This window comes from Chiroxiphia lanceolata, chromosome 3 (genome assembly GCF_009829145.1).
Source record: "Chiroxiphia lanceolata isolate bChiLan1 chromosome 3, bChiLan1.pri, whole genome shotgun sequence".
Classification (NCBI taxonomy): Eukaryota; Metazoa; Chordata; class Aves; order Passeriformes; family Pipridae; genus Chiroxiphia; species Chiroxiphia lanceolata.
In genome coordinates this window covers 92,047,207-92,065,172 of record NC_045639.1, presented here as the reverse complement: position 1 = coordinate 92,065,172, position 17,966 = coordinate 92,047,207, and the positions used below count along the sequence as shown (strand labels likewise).

Here is a 17,966-nt window from a genome sequence, read left to right as displayed (position 1 = left end):
TTTCTTTAAAATATTTGTTCAGTCAGGACTGTGTGGTAATCTCACTATATTATGTGGTCTAAACCTTACCGAAAGAAAGGAAAGCAAAACAAGTCAGTGAAACTGCATCAGTGACATTTTAGCAAATAAACCCTTGCTCTTAACAGAATTTATTTTGGCAGCATAAACACTTTTGTGCATACGTGTATTGTGCAGAGCCCTTCAACCGTCAGAAAATGAGACAGTGTCATGTGAAGTTGTGCAGCTGTGCTGGGTGGGGGACACAGAGGTCCTTTAAATGAGGAGGTGTGGGCACAGGCACCGAGTGCGCTGTGCGGCATCAGGGCGCCTGAGGATTCCTCTAAACCGACTGGAAAAGTTTGCTATGCGGGTGACGGAGGAGCATCTGCCTGACAAACATATAATGCCGTTAACTCAATCATCCTGAAAAAGAACTTGCAAACTAGCATAGGAGTAAACCTTATAGAAATAAGCATATAGGTTTCCTTTTCAAACACAAACTTACAGTGGCCGCATGCCAGAGTCTATATTTCTTAAAAAAACTCTATCACTGGCTTAAATGAAAGAGGCAGTTTGATTTGTGGTTAAAGTAGTTTCCATTCTACTTCCACTGTAACAAATGTATTAATTCAGCTCAGACTTCCTCCTTCTGGCAGCCCTTTTGCAGTAAAAAGAGAAATTAGAAGTTCCAGCCAAATACCATACCTTGAACTGACCCACTTCAATACATAAACACTTTTACAACATGTTTATTCAGGTGTAGCACTTTAAATTGGTTTAAGATGTTTCCAGTGACAGAGAGCCCAGCAAAGGCAAGAGAAGAACTGAGAAAGTTAGCAGTTATGGAGCAGAGTAATTGGCAACATATTCTGAACAATTTTGATAATTACTTTTTTGACTGCAAGGGAAAAATATATTTGTTGAAGCTTCTGATTTCATTTTAAATGGATTTTTAGTCCTGTGTTTCTTTAAATCATCTTTTCATGTGTTTGAGTTACTATTAAATAATTCAGTAACATTAATTTCTATATGTTCCAATCTTCTATTGCAAGTCAGATATGAAAAACTGTACAGACTATTCTCTATTCATTGCAACATGGACAAGCTAGCCTCTTACCACAAAGTTCCAGGTTTCCCCTCTTTTCTAGAGGGAATATTTTTACTATTTTTCTTTATTTTTTGTTCCAATGACTCTCAGAATTTTAATTTTATCTGTAAAACATTCATGCCTTACTGGTGGACATTTTAAAAATACTATTAGATTTATATATTGAGGACTGTAAAGATGTGTGAAGCTTTTCTGAATTTAAATCTAGGTTCTCTGAATTTACAATGGTGGATATTGTGTGCGAAGCAAAATATTCTTCAAACCAATGTGAACTCCCTTTAAAATAACTTCTAATATTATTAAGTTTCCTCTGGGTTTCCTTTGGACTTCAGCAATGAGATGACTATTAAGATTCCAGAAGTTAAGGCTTACTTGGTTATCCAGGATATAGAGATATACCATAAAAAATTAATCCTGTAACCCACAGCCTTTTTACACAGAGAAAGAGCTTCTGTGACTTTATTCCTTTATTTGTTTGATCTTCTAAGCAGCCAGCATGAGTTTTTAGAACTCATTTGTTTAATTCATGAATAGTATACGCACTGAATCTGCTTCTAGTGCAGTCAACAGGAAAACTTTTATTGACTTCTGTGGGTTCATCATTAAACTTTTCTCTCTCAAATTTATCATATACTTTAGCTTAATTGCAACTTTTAGAAGACAAAGCAGTCAAAATATACACTACCCTTAAGACACTATATTTCTTTCAAGGAGGATCTCTGAACTGTTTGGTTTGGAAATTCAAACCACATATGTTGTCTCCATTTTAGGTTGGTTCTTTGCAAAAGAAAGTTTTTACCTTCTATTACCCTTTATTAAAAAAAATTAAATTGTGTATATGTGGGAGATTTTCTTCAGTATAAGAACACAAAGCTTTGCCCCTTCCTGAGCAGGAGGTATTTCAAAGTATCCTGCCTCTGAATGCATCAAGCTTTCTGCCACACCAGCAGTTCCACCTGTGTGCCCTGGTCTTATTAGGTAGTCCTTACCTTTGTAGTGTGAATTTCAGAGTATAGTAAGAAAAGCTTACTCTAACCTGAACTGCCCCTTGTAGCAAAAAGTACTCATGGGCTTCATTTTCGTAAATGATTTTAGTCTATCATTTCTTGTAGTGTTTAGAAAACTCTTGGCTTCAATGGAAATTGAAAATCCAGGTCTCTCAGGCATGCAGTTGTTCCACACTGTGGTATTAGAGCAATATTTTCTAAAATCAGCTAAGTGACTCAGGTTAACCTGCTTAACTGCACTTGGAGCTTCCCCCAGATGAAACTTGTAAAACCAAAACAGCAAGGTGTGGGTTTCTGCTTCTCTTGAGCATCTCTGAACAAGAATTGAATATGGTCAAGCATTCTGAAAAATGGGTTTGTTTTTATCCTTCCATGTCTTTAATTCTGAGGATTTCAAAGATTTTTCTTCAGATTTTAGAAGAAAAGAAGAAAGTACAAGAAACTAGAAATTAGCTTGTGCCTACTCCACTGAAGCTAGCATCTGCAATTGCCCCTACACCTAGGGGTTAAAAAAAAAAGCATAACAGATGGACTTACTCAATGTTGTGACCGCCTGAAGCCTTTTTTATTCTTCACATTCTGGCATGAACTTCTCAATCCTACTATGACAATTAATTGTCTCTTCGTCTCTTCTACATATTGACAGGTATATTCAGAGACTTAGACTTATTTAAAGCATTATGCTCCAAATTTACTGAACTCCTTATTCTTTATTCATATGATTCTGAGTCTTTGTCAAGATACATTTGTTTGACTTGGCATTTATACTTATTTTTGGCTTTTATAATGTTTGATAGTAAAGTGCCCTTAGCAGTTTTATAAAAACTTGCATGAAAGTGCAGGTTTGACTCTCTGAACTGAATGAATATTATTTCTTTTCTCGTTCTGTCTGTTTCTCTTCTCTTCACATTCTGTCCCCTTATAATAAAGGAATCACTGCTGCAAAAATAATTGTGAAGTTCAACTTATAAAAAAGTCCTGCCTCAAGAATCCTGATGATTTTGTGCTTTTCTTTTTTTTTTACCTACAAAATAGGAACAGCACTTAAGGTGATAACTGCAGAGCTGTTTGCTGTGTCACTGTGTCTGCTTTTATGCTGTCCCATGCAGTCATATCATACAATTCTTTTCATGAACTGATCAAGTTCCATCTTAAAAGTTCATTTCCCCCTCAGCTGCTCCAAATGGAAATGTGAGAGCTCTTCAAGCTTTCAATAACAATCTGCCCTGCAGTCCTGACCTGGAAACATCTCCTTGTTTTTCACAACATTCAGAAAGCTGACTTTTTCTGAGATCACCAGTGCGGATACCAATGACAGTGGTAAGATTTGTGTCTTGACTATCTCTTCTCAGGAAGTATATATTTTATGTAAAATATTGATCAGACACTAATTTTGCAAGACCTTTCAGCCATTATGCATCTTGGCAGGATTTACGCTGGCAACACAGTACAATGAGTAATTCCAAAATCCATTATTTTATCCTGAGTCATCAGACTGCAGCAAACCACTCATTTTGTTATGAAAAAGCAGCACTTATTTACTTTCAAAAGTGCTCAAGAAGCCACAAAAAAACGTTTTACAGATTAACCACTACTTCTATGTCACAGCAGCTATTTTAGTAATAATTTCACATATCTGTAGTTAGAAATGAAAAATGTAGTGATGGTGAGAATTCATTTCAGAACAGCTTACTGAAAAAAAATTAAAATTCCAATGCCACACCTATGGTTTCCTCCTTGTAGGGAGTGACATCTGAAATGAGGATTGGGAAAGGCCTTTTGGAGAAAGACCCAGAGTATGCAAGGTCCAAAAACATCTAATATTTGAGAAAAAAACTGCCTTGAGGCTCTGAGTCTGAAAGCTCATGAAGTAGTTTTCAAAATTAGATAGAAACTTGTGGCTTCTCATGCCTGAACAGTGTTCTCGAGAGCAATGGGACTTGAAACAAAAGATTTGTGGTAGAGTTTGGCTACCTAAGCATGAATGAAAGCTTATTTTAAAAAAAAAAAAAAAAAAAGAAAAAACCTACAACACATATGTGACATATGTATATATAATACATCCTCAACACTCCAACTCCAAAGTATTTGTTACTGTCTCTACTGTATCTCTACATAAACTGTTAAGCAAACTTTTCCTTTGGTGGACACATTTATCTATATCAACATAAAATATGTTTTTGAAAAAAGTTTTATGTGTTTTATTAACTCTTCTGCTCCCTGGAGGCTTTAAGGAATTCTGACAAATGGGTGGTCTTGGATACTATGCTCTGCCTTTTCTAGGTCTCACAGCTTTAGTCAGCAGTAAAGATTCAGCCTTTGTTTGTCAAATCTTACATTTAGTTGGTTTTATTCAGTTCAGCTGAAGGAATTTTAAGTATCTTTTTTGTTGACTTTGGTATTCATAAAGCTCTTGAAGAAAGCACTTGGAACGTATAGGGAAGTCTGATATGCTGTATAATGTGGCAGTACCATATATGCTTACATAAAAAAATCACATGTAATTGTACACAAAATCACTAAGTAAGTACTTGATTTATCCTTTCAAGTTAATGTACTTAAACTGTGAGAGGCTTGTGGGAGTCCTAGGTCTTTTCTTCACCACTAAAAAATGTGTTCAGGAAGACAATAAAACAAGGAGAGATTAGATTAATTGGTCATCCACCAAAGAATAAAATGGATAAAAGCCTTTCGAATGGAATGAAACACAAATGCCATTATCTCTAAAATAACGGTGTTGAGAAGTAGATGCATCCTTCATCTGTCTAGGGAACAGGGTGGAGGGGAAGTTGCACAGCTGTACAGCCAGGACCAGTGTGCACCAGCACGCAGTGGTGGCAGAAAACAGAGTAGGAGCCTGTTTCACTCACCTCCTTGATTCTTCTGCTTAAAGTCAGGGTGCCCTTATAACCGAGGGTCTGCTCACTTGCTACAAGCCGACACAATGTTGACTGTATTTCTGACCCAGCTGGAAATGATGGTTACACCTATCTGAGCAAATTATAGTGCTGGAGCTGAATCATCCACTCTGCTCAGGGTGAGAGTGTGCTCCTCATGCACTTATATCCTGTGCCAGCTCCACCACAGGGCAGTGCCCAGCACCTCAGGGCAGTGCCACAGAGACCTTTCCCATGAGGACAGATGCCATGGGGTCACCCTGTTTTGGAGGCTGAGAGAATCATCCCTTCAGCTTGTTTCACATGACAGTGTTCTTGAGCATGTTTAATTTACTAGTGCAATTTTGGCCAAAGTCAGCTCTGAACCAGAACGTATGTAGCTGTACTTAGGCAGTGCTTGAGCCCAAACTTATAAAACCTGCTGAGGGGCAGGATGTATTAGCTTGGGTTCAGTGCTGTGCTAACATGGCTATATGGCTTCCAGATGGCTCAGAATTTAGTCAGAGCTATTGCCTGCCAAAGTCCATATGTATATCAATATAAATACATGTATCCTAAGTACCCCCACTATAAGGACAGTAATGAAGGTGATTTTGCTTCTGATACTTTGCCTTGTAAATACCAGATCCATCAAGAGATTTAAAGGTAACAACCCAGCATCATCTTCCAGAGTACTTGATGGCTACAATGGTCATGTAAGTTAGGTGCCAAGGTTGTCTAAGGGCAGCTGCGTGATAAGACTGGTAACATTTAGGGTGGTAACAGTGAGGCCAAGACCAATGTAAAATATACATCCAAGTACGTGAAGAAGCCAGTATGCTGCCACAGGTTTCTGTGGGTTGAAAGCAAACCAGCCATTCTATGCAATAGTGAGGATATGGTCCTGTTGCCTTTCTGAAGGTTTAGTAGGAGAAAGGGACCTTAGAAGAACCAGGCTGAAAGGAAAAGAGGCGAAAAAAGAAGAGCATGTTTTTTAATTTCTCCCCCATCATCTCTGGAGAAGAACCTCACCTATCCTTCAAGCAGCATGTAGGGTTAGGATCCAAAACCTATTCCAAGGGACACGCATCAGAGTGTACCCAAATACATGCTGGAGGAAGAAATGGCCTTCCCCAGGTTCCACTTGTATCAAGGAAGCTATTTCTTTCAAGTTTTTCTTTGCTCTGAGGAAAAAAATCCTGCTGCTTTCCCACCTCAAACAGCAGGAATGCCCAAAGAAACCTTCCATGGAACTACGTGGTAATAAAAATCATCTTAATCAGCTTTGGCTTTTCAGAGTTGCAATAAAAATCATCTTAATCAGCTTTGGCTTTTCAGAGTTGCCAACATGTTCTTCCCCACCGACATGCTGGTGGATGGAAAATAACTGAGAGTTGCAGCAATCTAATAAAAGGCAAGAACTACATGAGTGTGGGGCTACCCAGGATGTTGTATTGAGAGCTCTGTATTTGGAACCTGTTTTATTCTGTGGGTCACCAACAGTCATTGTTACATGTTATCTCCTTCTCCCATTTTCTATAAACAATGCTAGATTCTCTTCAGCAATGACATAAACAGAAAAAGGGCTACTCTTGTAGCTGTTTATACTCCTTCAGCAAAAGTGATGTTTAGACCATTGCTAACTTCCAATTATAAAAATGCTAAATATTAACAAAAATATGCTGATTCACTGGAACATGTTTTAAGTCTCAGGAGACTTATATATACAGGAGAAGTTTTGCATAGAGCTTTTTGAATTGTTTCTGCATCTACACTGATTTTATGCTGCAATTCATCTGACACCCGTGCATCCATCAGTGTGAAAAAGATCACCTATTGTTTTAAACACCGCAGAGAGTTTTGGTGTCAAGAGGAGGGAATTGGCTGAAAGGGGATGCTGCAGAATGTTGAGGAGACATTAAAAAACAGAATCAAAAAACCATGATCCTTAATTTACCACAGCCCAAGAGAAACAGTGCATTATATGTTGACAGCTTCCATATGTGTCATGCAAATCTTTATTCTTACTGTTCAAAATAAAACATCACATTAAGAGAAAAAGTGTACATTTCATGTTAAAAAGGGATGTATGATACCAAATACTGTCTTGAAGAAAAAAGAAAACACATTCCAATGTCATGCGGCTTTTTGTACTTTTTCAGGACTTTCAAAGGGAGAAAAATATGAATTACAACAACCAGACATTCTTCCAAAGTTGTTTTTTCACACTGTTATATTAAATAGTTACAATTTCTTTTTATTCCTTATGTAGACATTATTATTACTTATGCACCATCTTCAGGGATCCAAAGAAATATATTTACACAAGTAATTGCCTAAAAAGTCTCTGAAAGATAACTATAAGAAATTATTTTTAATGGTAATGATAACAAATAGTAACACCCTGGAGTCTCAGCAAATATTGATACCATGTTTTAAAGGCGCTTTATGAATAAATCTAAAAATTAGTATGTATTTACAGACTTGATTATCCAGGCCCCTAGTGGCACCTAAATACCTCAAACAGAGATCCTCTTAACAGAATCCCATTTAGTTTAATGGTCTGTTGCAATAGAAAGGTTAATGGATCAGGTCTTATAAATATCTCTCCAGTTACAGAGGCAGAACTCCTCTACCTCCTGTGAACTCAGCTGACAGCTGGAGGCATGGAGAAACATCCTTCAGACCTGCAGGGCCTGAAGTTCACTTGAGCCAAGGGCAGTTTTTTCGGTTGATTTGAACCAGTCTCTGAGCTCTCACAGAGAACTGGTTGGAGGGAAGGTGGGTGGGGTTTTCTGGGTTACAAACCAAGTCCACTACACACTGAGTCATATATAAAAATTCATGTTCCATCTGTACATAAATGTGTCATTCAACTGCTGGTATTTCTAATAGCTTCCAGAAGTAACAGCAACCCAATAAAAATAATCAAAGCCTTAAGAGCAAAATTGTAAGACTATGAAAGGATGATTTTCCTTATGCTAAGCTGAAGTGGTGCAGCAGAGGTCTTCCCTACAGTTTTGAAAACTTTAGTCCCTAGAAGGGCACTCTTCTTGCATGAATAAGCTGAAAAGGGAACAGAAAGTGAGAGAAAAGGGGAATTCCCTCCTCAGTCAAGCAGCTGTGTTGAGAAAGTCAAATAAGTGAGGTGCAAAAGGTAAGGCTGCTTATGGCTTTGGAATTTAAAATAGAAAATTATTTACCACCTTTCTGATCTTGGGAGTAGGACAGGGGAAATATTTACGTGAACTATTCTTTTACAATTTCTTCAGTGCATTAACCTAAAAGTTTCCTTTTACCCATACAAACTTTCCTGCTGTTTACTGAACGGATATAATTTTGAGGCTAAAACCAGATGATTGGTGGTTCCAGGGTTTCTTAATGAATGTCTTTCATGGATATTTAATTTTCAACAATTTCTGTATTTGAATCTCCTCGAAATAAAAAAGCCAAGGATGGAGTTTATTCTGGAGCAGAAAAGTTGGCCAGAAGGCAGTCCACCTAATTTGGATGCCTGATGGAAGTGTCACCTCCTCAGAATTTTAAGGGCTTTAAGATGGCCTCACAAAACTAGGCTGTCTAAGAGATCCTCTCCCCATACAGCCCAAGCTCAGGTGTGGTGCCTACAAATGCTGATTGAAGGCATCAACAACATGGTCTACGTTGCATTGCTGCCTCCCTTTTCCACTTACTGTACTCCTACAGTATAGGTAATATTAGATGAAATGGTCATCTGCTCTGGTGCAAGCCTGCCAACTCTGTTTTTAAGCATCATGCCTAAAGGACAGTTTTTGCATAACTCTCCAGCAGCAAGGGCACTTGCTGAAAAAGTGCGAGATGCTTTGTTCCCAGCCCAGCTGAGCCCGAGGGAGAATTTAGATCAAAACCAATGAGAAAATGTAGACAGAACAAAGAAAGAAGAAAAAAATATTAATCCTTACACCAGGGTTTCTTCTGCTACTCATTAACATTATGTCAACTGAGGTTTAGATTAACTGGCATCATAGATTCTTTGACCTCTGACATAAAAAGCTCTATGACAAGAAAGAGCTAAATCTGAGAGTTTGCTTGTAAAGTAGTATAGATTAAGTGAACCATCACAGAAAAAACAGTCTATAAGTCTCTTTTTATTAGTTTCTAAAGAAGTCTAAGTAAAGAACATTTCTTCTAAAAATATTATTTTGCATTGAGATGCATTTTCAATTTTAATGAACAGCGTAACTGTGAATAATACAGTAGCCCAGTAAATTTGTATTAAAATCCCCACAGCTCTGACTTCAGTTTTGATAGTGGTTTTTCTAATTTTCAGTTAATTAAAATTCTCAATATTTCAAATTTTTAACCCATTTCAAGATTAAAAAATTAATAATATTATTTTTTTCGAATTACAGAAAACCAATTCCCACATTACCCCATTGTTAACCTTTCTCCAATATCAGTATCAGCAGCTATGAGATACCTTCTGAACTGTCCTGAGGTTATCTTGTAACTTTCTCCATTCTTCATCCCAGAAAATTCTTTAGAAACTTCCTAAAACAAAAATTCTGCAAATCTGCCTCAATTTCCTGAATGTAATGATCAGTGGAAGAACATTAAAATGGAACTTTGTTTTATATGTAAGAGTTTTCAAATATGTAAGAGCTTTCAAACCTCATTTAATTTTGCTTGATTCAGTCAGCTTTATAATTGCCATATTCTCCAGAATTAAGAATAATAGGAAGTTTGCATACCATAGCTACAGCAGGATAAGACCTTTGTTCTTTGCTTATAAGCTCTCAGTGAATTGTCACCCAGTCAACTTAAAAAACCACAAAACGCCCATCCAGAAAAGATTCCTAGCAAGACATGACAAGAGCATATAGAGTTTTATAATCTACAGTTTCAATCTTACCGTCCTCTGTCTCAGCGCAGAGTTGCAAACCCAGATTGTTCAGTGGATTAATCACCCAGTGATTGCTGGTCACAGTAATGTCAAAGACAAACCAGCCCACATCAGAAGCTTGAGCCTTTCTTGTGTCTAACAGGAACAAGTCTGCATCCCTAAGTTAAAGAAAATGGAGAGTTAAGGCATTCAAATATTATTATTTTTTGTCCCTAATTTTCTTGCTGGCAATAACTTCTTGGAGTCTAAATGAATAATCCTTTGACATATCCTCATCATGACACAGTACAACATGTGCTGTAGCTAACAAGTAATTGTTACGTATAATAAAGGTATTTTCCCCAGGAGGCCTTTCTGAAATGAGTCTCAGCATGTAAAAATTACAGCTACGGAAAATCTGAAAAATCCAGCTTCCTGATAGAAATGCACAAAATATATAATTGAGGCTGTATATAAAGAATTCATCTTTCACCATTAGAATGTCTTAGGAAGATTAACTTTTGCAAACCTTTCAGTGTAAAAGACAAAATGTGTCAAAACCTTGTTCCAATTTCAACTAAAATTCAAAGGCATAGCATTGCTAAAATGATCTGTTGTTAATAACATATGACAGCAGCAGTATGCTATGATAAAACATGAACAGATGACAGTTCAGATCATTTCCTATTAGTGTTGATGTTTAGAAAATATTTCTATATCAAAGCAGAGATTATGTGTCTATTAATGAAGTAATTATTACATTTTAACTCTCAGTTCCCTGATATAGTCTTCAATTTGTTCCCATGAAATCTCCCCATAATTCAGAAGGGTTGCTCAGACAAGTTAGTACAATTATGTTACTAAATTTTTACCATGGGTCATTTATTTGTTTTGTTTTCAGATATCTCCTAACACAATTGGTTCCAGAACAACATCTGTATTGCAAATAATTTGCTACAATGACCACACTAAACCCAAGATATTTAACTCTCATCAGTTTCGTTGTACATGCTTCTACAAAGCAGGAAGCATTATTAAAAACTGTTTTCACCATTTAATCTCTTAAACCTAAATCTATAGCTATAGAAACCTATTTATTTTCTTCCATAAATAGTAATCAAAACAATAAGATACAAAACCAAATGTTTTATTTTAAATTTTAACTGTACAAGTCAACTAAAGACAGTCTTGGCTTACATAGATCTGGGAATCGTGTTGTTGCTTTACAGACAGAATGACTACATGCTTAAATAGGAAGACAGACAGAAATAGTAGGCTTTGTGTCTAAAAGTGGGTTTAAAATACCTGTGGTCCTGTCACTATATTTTTATGGTGTTTAATTGCAATGACAACTAAGAAAGTTACTGTCTTACCTAGATTAAACACCATAAATGCACCTAAAATGTCTGATACTGAAAAAAAAATCATCTGTATCCCTTGAAGCTGTGGTTGCTCAACACTGAGGAAAATAAAGCCAAATAAGCTATGACAAACATATGTTTACTTACATGTATATGTAAGATATATCTCAGAATCAGGTTAAAGAGCTCAAATATTATAAAGGAACATTGTTTTTAAAAAAGGAATTGAGGGGGCTTTCTTTCAAGTCACCATTTTTTTTCTTCTGTTAAAGGATAATCTTTTGCTGGTCTTTTATCACTTCCATTCTAGAACTGTGCTAATGACCACACAAGGAGAAAATAATTGCATTCCCCCTCTGGAGCTAACACGAAGAAAATGTTACAACTCCAAAGAACCTGATCTACTCTGCAAGCACTGAAGAAATTAACAACGTACCACAAGCTCATAAATAGTACTCTCTGGAGTCTTAAATGCCAACTTTTTTCTCTAATAAGCAGTTTATCAGAATTTTAAAGTGGAAAAGTTTAATTCTGACTGTAATAGTCTTTGAGATGTTTATTTATAAATGTTTTTGTATCACTCAGTAGATTTAATAGAAAACTGTAAAATTGCTTGGAAAATATTAAAATATCACAATGATATAATTTCACACTTTTCTCCTCCTCGAATACATAATTGTTTTCTCATATAGATTCTTTCCATTCCAAGTTTTGCTGGGACTGATATGAAATGTTCTCAAAAGCCAGGATGCACAACGTCTCACAAGCCAAATCAAAATAAGGTACTACTACTACTACAGTCCAGAAATTCTACTGAAGGACAAATTTCCTCTGTGGATCTCTCCTCAGGGTGATATTACCACTTTGCAGTGCAGCAGAAACTCACACCAAAGTGTCTTTGGCATTGGCCAAAATAATAGACTCAAAACAGGCAGAATGCTCCTACCCATTAACTCTGCAAATGAAACTGAGTTGTGAATACCCAGAGAAAACCAGAACTGATCCTTGAAAATACATAAAGTGTCTCTGTACCAGTGCTAATTATTTAGCCTACATAGCACTTTCCTACAGAATTCCAAAGTATTTGACAGGGAAAAAAATAGCTTCTTTTAGAATTGATACAAACATAGGGTGAAAACTTGACCCCTGAGAAGGTAGTGAGAGCTCTGGGATCAGGGTTCTCCCATTAGCTCATGTCATTAACTCAAACTTCTCATCCCATTTTGTGGCATTTTTAATTTTAAAATTCTCCATTATTCTGTGAAAAGAAAAAAACTGTCACGCTTAAAACAGCTGCAAATTTTGTCTGTAACTTAAAAAATATTTATGTTTAAAAGATTGCCCACAACACATAATAAAAAAGTTAGTCATTATGTCATAAATAGCCTGAAATGCAACAGTGAACACATTCAGGCAGAATACAGCTGATTTCCTTTACCTTTATGGAGGCTGTTTAAGTTTAGTATCTAGTCCCAAATTACCAGTTGTCTACAGGAGAAATGCAACCACAGTCAAGAATTTCAGCAAAGAGGCTGTGGGCAGAGCATCTGAGAAGCTCCACATGTCAGGGGTCATTCAAGGAAGTAAAGGTGGAATAAACCATCCATATGTTCCTTGAAACCCAGAACAGTTCTTGATCAGATCAAGTCATGATTACTATGTAATAGGCCATCCTGATAATGCTGTTTCATCTCACACCTCATTTCAGAAAGCTGCTTTTCTATCTTAATACCACTTGAAGATTCCCTAATGTGGAAAGAACCCTTGGAGTTTACTTACATTAGTGGCTAGCTGCCATCAAATCGTGGACTATATTCACTTTCACCATGAGAAAAAGTCCAGGTAGGAGTACCTTGGCAGGTCTGTGTAGGAAAGTTAGCCTACCATGGGCTGTGCTGTACATGCTTCCTTGGGAAAAATAGAAAACTTCACTCCCAAAGACTGGAATTTCAGCAAACTCCAAGGGAATTAAACACACACACATTTGAGTAGCCATGATGCCACAGAGACAGGAAAATGCCTGAGACTACAGCATAATCCTTAGTTTGCAACTTGGAAACCCTGAACCCTGGCCACTCCTTGCCTAAAAGCATAGCAGTGCTGTGTTTGGGATTGCAGAGCCCTGTCAGACACTCATATTTCCTGTTCAAAGCAAAGAACCCTCACCCACTCTCTGCATGGGCAGATTATTTGGTGACCTTGGACATAAACCTGGAATAAATTACATTCAAGATCATTTTAATTCTTTCTCAGTGTTTGTTGTTGTTCTCTAGGAATTAATATTGCACAAGCCACGGTGATAACAAGGATGCCTTACTAGGTGTACGCTCATGATCAGTTATTGTCTCCCTACTTAAGAAACACATGAGATGGTATTCAACATGTTATGTGTTCATGCTGAGCGGGTACCTGTTTGGATACTCCTTGATGATCTGATATATGCTAATCTGAATGGTTTCATTCTCAAAGCGGCTGTTGCTTCGATCTTTGTATATTCGGAACTCGGCTGCTGTCACTGCCTCTCCATGCGGGATCTGAGTAAGGTCAAAGCGAAACTCTTTATAGTGCCTCCGCTGGTGGGAGAAGTCCTTGTCCCTTTCAACTGTGAGAAAAAGAGTTCAGTGTAAATTAAAGACGTGAAACGAATGCCCATTTCCCATGATTAATGGAGCTTGGGAGTAAACAAACATGACAATATAAAACTGCGCAAATAATAAAACCACAAGCCCAGACATACTTCCAGTTAAAGGAAATTCCACCAGCCCAGTGTCTTCAGTTCAAAAGAAAAAAAAACCTTGGTGGTTTTTATATAAATTCCAGAAGTTGGAGTGGAAAGAATATAAAAAAAAAGCTGAAAGGGGGCATGTTGTAAACTAACTAGAAATATGGACAAACTAAAAGCTGTGAAAGGATTTAGGACTTCAATGTAGTCATAAGCACAGCAGTAGCAATGTCAGAGCTTTGGAAAACACTAATTGCCACTAATAACCAGACAGATGAGAGGAATGCTGTTCATTTCCGTTTAACATAACAAATTTTAAAGTGGTACTAAAGTGTACTGCAACAACTATATATTTAAGAAGCAGTTAAGTCATATAAATTAACACAAGTTGTACTCTGATGGCATACATGTCATCTTGCCAGTGTCAGAAGAAGGAACCATGAGCCAAGGCTGAGTGGTTCTGACATCTCAGCAGCTTAGGAAGCACAGTCCTGGCTTGAGAAGTCCCCTCAAACCTGGGTGGGCAGATGCAGGCTTTCACTGCTTATGACACTGCCAACATTTAAAGTTAAAAAGTAAACCTCATTATTGCCTAATTCAGAATTCTACAGAATGTAAGAGGGAGTAAATAGAGGATTTTAATTTACTTGAATTTATAACTGGTTTGGGTCTAATTCTGCTGTCTGCTGCCATTCTGACTGAGTTAGGAGCAACTTTTGCAATGGAATATATGCTTTGATGTGTCAACGGAAACTACAGGCCACAGTACTGGCTGATGAACAGTATTAATCCTTATGGGATTAATACTTCAGATTTTAAGGATGTGGAATGAAAAATGACCCAGGGTTTCCACTGCCACAGTATACAACATATCATTGACCTGTGAAGAAGCTGCGCTCCACTGGAAGACAGAATTTCTCTCTTCTGGAGAAGTTCTACCTGCCTTGTGAGATAGGTGTTTCATTTTACTGATGGTGGACAAACCTAAAACTCAGAGCTGGGATTTGGTTTAGATAACCAAATGGCTGCACCCAGCTCCACTAAATGCTCCCTGCTGTAACCCCTGCTCTTTTATTTCATTTTAGTCCTCAGATCTGAGGAACAATGTCAGTTCTGAAAAAGCTGTCATTGGGATTACTAAATGCTACATGTATAAATAATGTGTAAATTATTACAATATTTATGTATATTTATACCTATATGCTCATATATAAGTGCCTCCCAAGAAGTTTTGTCTACATATACAATGTGCATGTGTTTGCATGTAGATACATATAATTATAGAATTTATATATAAAGCTGCATATCTGTTTATTATAAAGTATATGTTGTCTTACAAAATACAAATGCACTAAAAGAAAAAGAAAATATCATTTTGAGCTTGCCATATTAGAGTATAGTTACGGACATAATAAAGTGAGAGCTATTGAAGGAAAAGTATTTAACGTTATTTTCTGAGCAGTAGTTACTAGTTAAGTCACCTGTGGTCATATAGTAGTCCTTTGCAGTGTACTTTCCTTTCACCCTTTCAAAAATGTAAACTCTCTTTGTTTTTATTAGCTTTTTTTTCTTATGTACAAATCTGTGTTGCCTTAAAAACCACCAAAAATAAAATATATAGGATATAAGAACACTTTATCTTCAGTGAAAATTAACTTTCTCCTGGCTGACAAAAGGAAAATTGTCTGTTAACTGTGAGGTTTACTTGGCTCAAGTGCATATTTAGCTTACTTGGGTTTGCCATGGAACACTATGTTGCAAAAGTAAAACAGAAAAGAGGTGGAAGCATGTGAACTGGCTGCTCTGTACCTGAAGATGAATGGGCTGCTGCTGAAGAGAAACAGGATGCAGTCTATTTAGCAGCTCCACTGACCAGTTCTAAACTGTGGGATATATACAGAGATCTGACTTGAGGTTTGGGAGTTGTTGCTTTTTTTTTTAAATGTCCATGTAAAGCCTTTCATTTCAGGGAGAACTTGGCAGAGATTAGCATATGCAAAAGCACTGAGCCAAGAGGCTTTTTTTCTAGTGCAAAGAGTCTGCTGCAATTTTCTAAGGTTATAACTGAGCATTTCAAAATTGACGTGGAACAGATATGTCAATAATCTTCAAATGAGACTATATTAAAGACAAACTTAATGTAGCAACTCCATATGCATGTGTGACTAAGCACTACACACTATGAGTAAACACTGAAGGATTAGACACTGAATAAAAGCGCCTAATGCCGCTACATAAATAGTGCCACAATAAAAGTTTAAATGCCACTAATCCTGGTCTGATTTATTGTTATTTGGATTTGAGGTTTCCTTTTGTCTAGTTTCTACTAAGTACTTTCTAATTAGCAATATTAGTTTAGAAACAGCAGTTCTCTCCCTGTATGTTATAGTTTGGACACAAACCTCTCAAATACCTTTCAATTGCATTGGTGGGGTTCTCTCAGGACCACTCATGACTGCTGAAAGAATATTGATAGTCACTTCCTCATGGGCCTGAAATTAATTATTACAACTCACACAGATAATACTTATCTGTGTTTTCCTGTATACCCAAGGAAGACACAGCACTGTCATCTGAAAGGGACATAAGTTAAAAATTTCCTTGGGTCAAGACACCCTTTACAGGAAGGCCAGGACTTTGCCTGTAGAAATGAAGGGTTGTAGGAAACAGGCACCAAACGCCAAGAAAAACCCTGGGTCTCACTCTCTGCAATAAAGCCAGAGAGGAGATCCCACTCTCCACAATAAAGCCAGAAACTCTAACTGCAAATTTCTGTTAGCCAATGTACAGAGCAAAAAAAATTTTTTTCAGAAGTAGACAAATTAAAATCTTATATAGTAAGCTGTAAAATAGCAGTGATGGTGGTGGTGATGTTGCAATAATGACTAGTGGCTAGAATGATAGCCAAATTAAAAAAGAAAAATGTTATTTAATGATATTGAGTATTTTAAATCTGAAAATAATAAACAAATCTTGATCCCCTCTGCATCTAATAAATGTTTTGTCAGGGAAGACTGTGAATGCTCAGTAGAGAACCTCTAAGATCCTTTGTCCTGCTGAAATAGCATGAAGTGCAGGGAGGCACCATGTCTCAAATATTTTTATTTCACAGGCGAGAGCTTTTCAACCCTGGCAGCCCAAAAAATACAGGTTAAGATTTTTAAGTATTGAGTACTTCCAGAGTGTTTTCATGTCATTCCAGCTCTGCTCAGTTCATCTGCCAAAACGCATCTCTGTGGGACCGATTACAGCCTCTAAAAACCGATTCACCAGAAAATCAGTAAGTATTTTTTTTAATCATTAGAAGAATACAATTTTTCTAAGAAAAATAACTAGAATATTAAGCTTAATGCTGATTACAACAAAATTCTTCATTTACTCTGATTGCTCAGGTTTCTTAGCATCAACTTTTAAAAATGGTATTTTTATACCACCTGAAACTAATATATGCAACACTATGCTTACATCAGACAAATCATGGCTCAGGGGAATATCACAAACACCTGAGTGTAAAATGGGAAAGAATGATATTTTCCACCCATGTGGCAAACTGATTAAATGTTCATACTGTATTAACACTAAGTCCAACTCTAAGTAGAAAGAAGTCAAATTTATACAAAAAAGGTATTTTGGAAAAGAAGTCTTCTTTTACACTGAGAGAAAAATATCATGCACTGATTTTCATTAACAATATATACGTAATTTAAGAAAAAAAAGAACTACTAAAAGCCACCCAAAGCACATATATGGATGGACTACTGTCCATATAACAAGTAATCAATAATTTATCAATTCCACTATAAATGTCTGATTATGTTGACTCAGCTTAAAAAACGTAAAAAGTGCTAGCAATGAGTTTAGGTCATAGTGCATGAGGAACTGTTAGATGTGTTCTTTCTCCCCACTGATATATGCTTCTCTTTTCCTGAAGATATTGGTATGTGACACATGGGGAAAGTGAAAGCTGCTTTGGCAAACCAATAACAAAACAATGATATGCTGTAATATGCTGATTTTACAGTATAAGATCC

General features: G+C 36.8%; 1 protein-coding gene across 3 annotated transcripts in view; it reads right to left on the bottom strand.

Moving 5' to 3' along the window:
* BMP5 (bone morphogenetic protein 5) overlaps window positions 1–17,966 on the bottom strand; it is a 56,564-nt gene that overhangs the window by 16,739 nt on the left and 21,859 nt on the right. For all 3 annotated transcript variants that reach the window (XM_032684436.1, XM_032684437.1, XM_032684438.1), the window contains 2 exons: window positions 13,623–13,815; window positions 9,883–10,031 (listed from right to left, as the gene is read on the bottom strand). In XM_032684436.1, coding sequence (XP_032540327.1) covers window positions 9,883–10,031; window positions 13,623–13,815 — 342 coding nt within the window. The remainder of the gene's footprint in view (window positions 1–9,882; window positions 10,032–13,622; window positions 13,816–17,966) is intronic.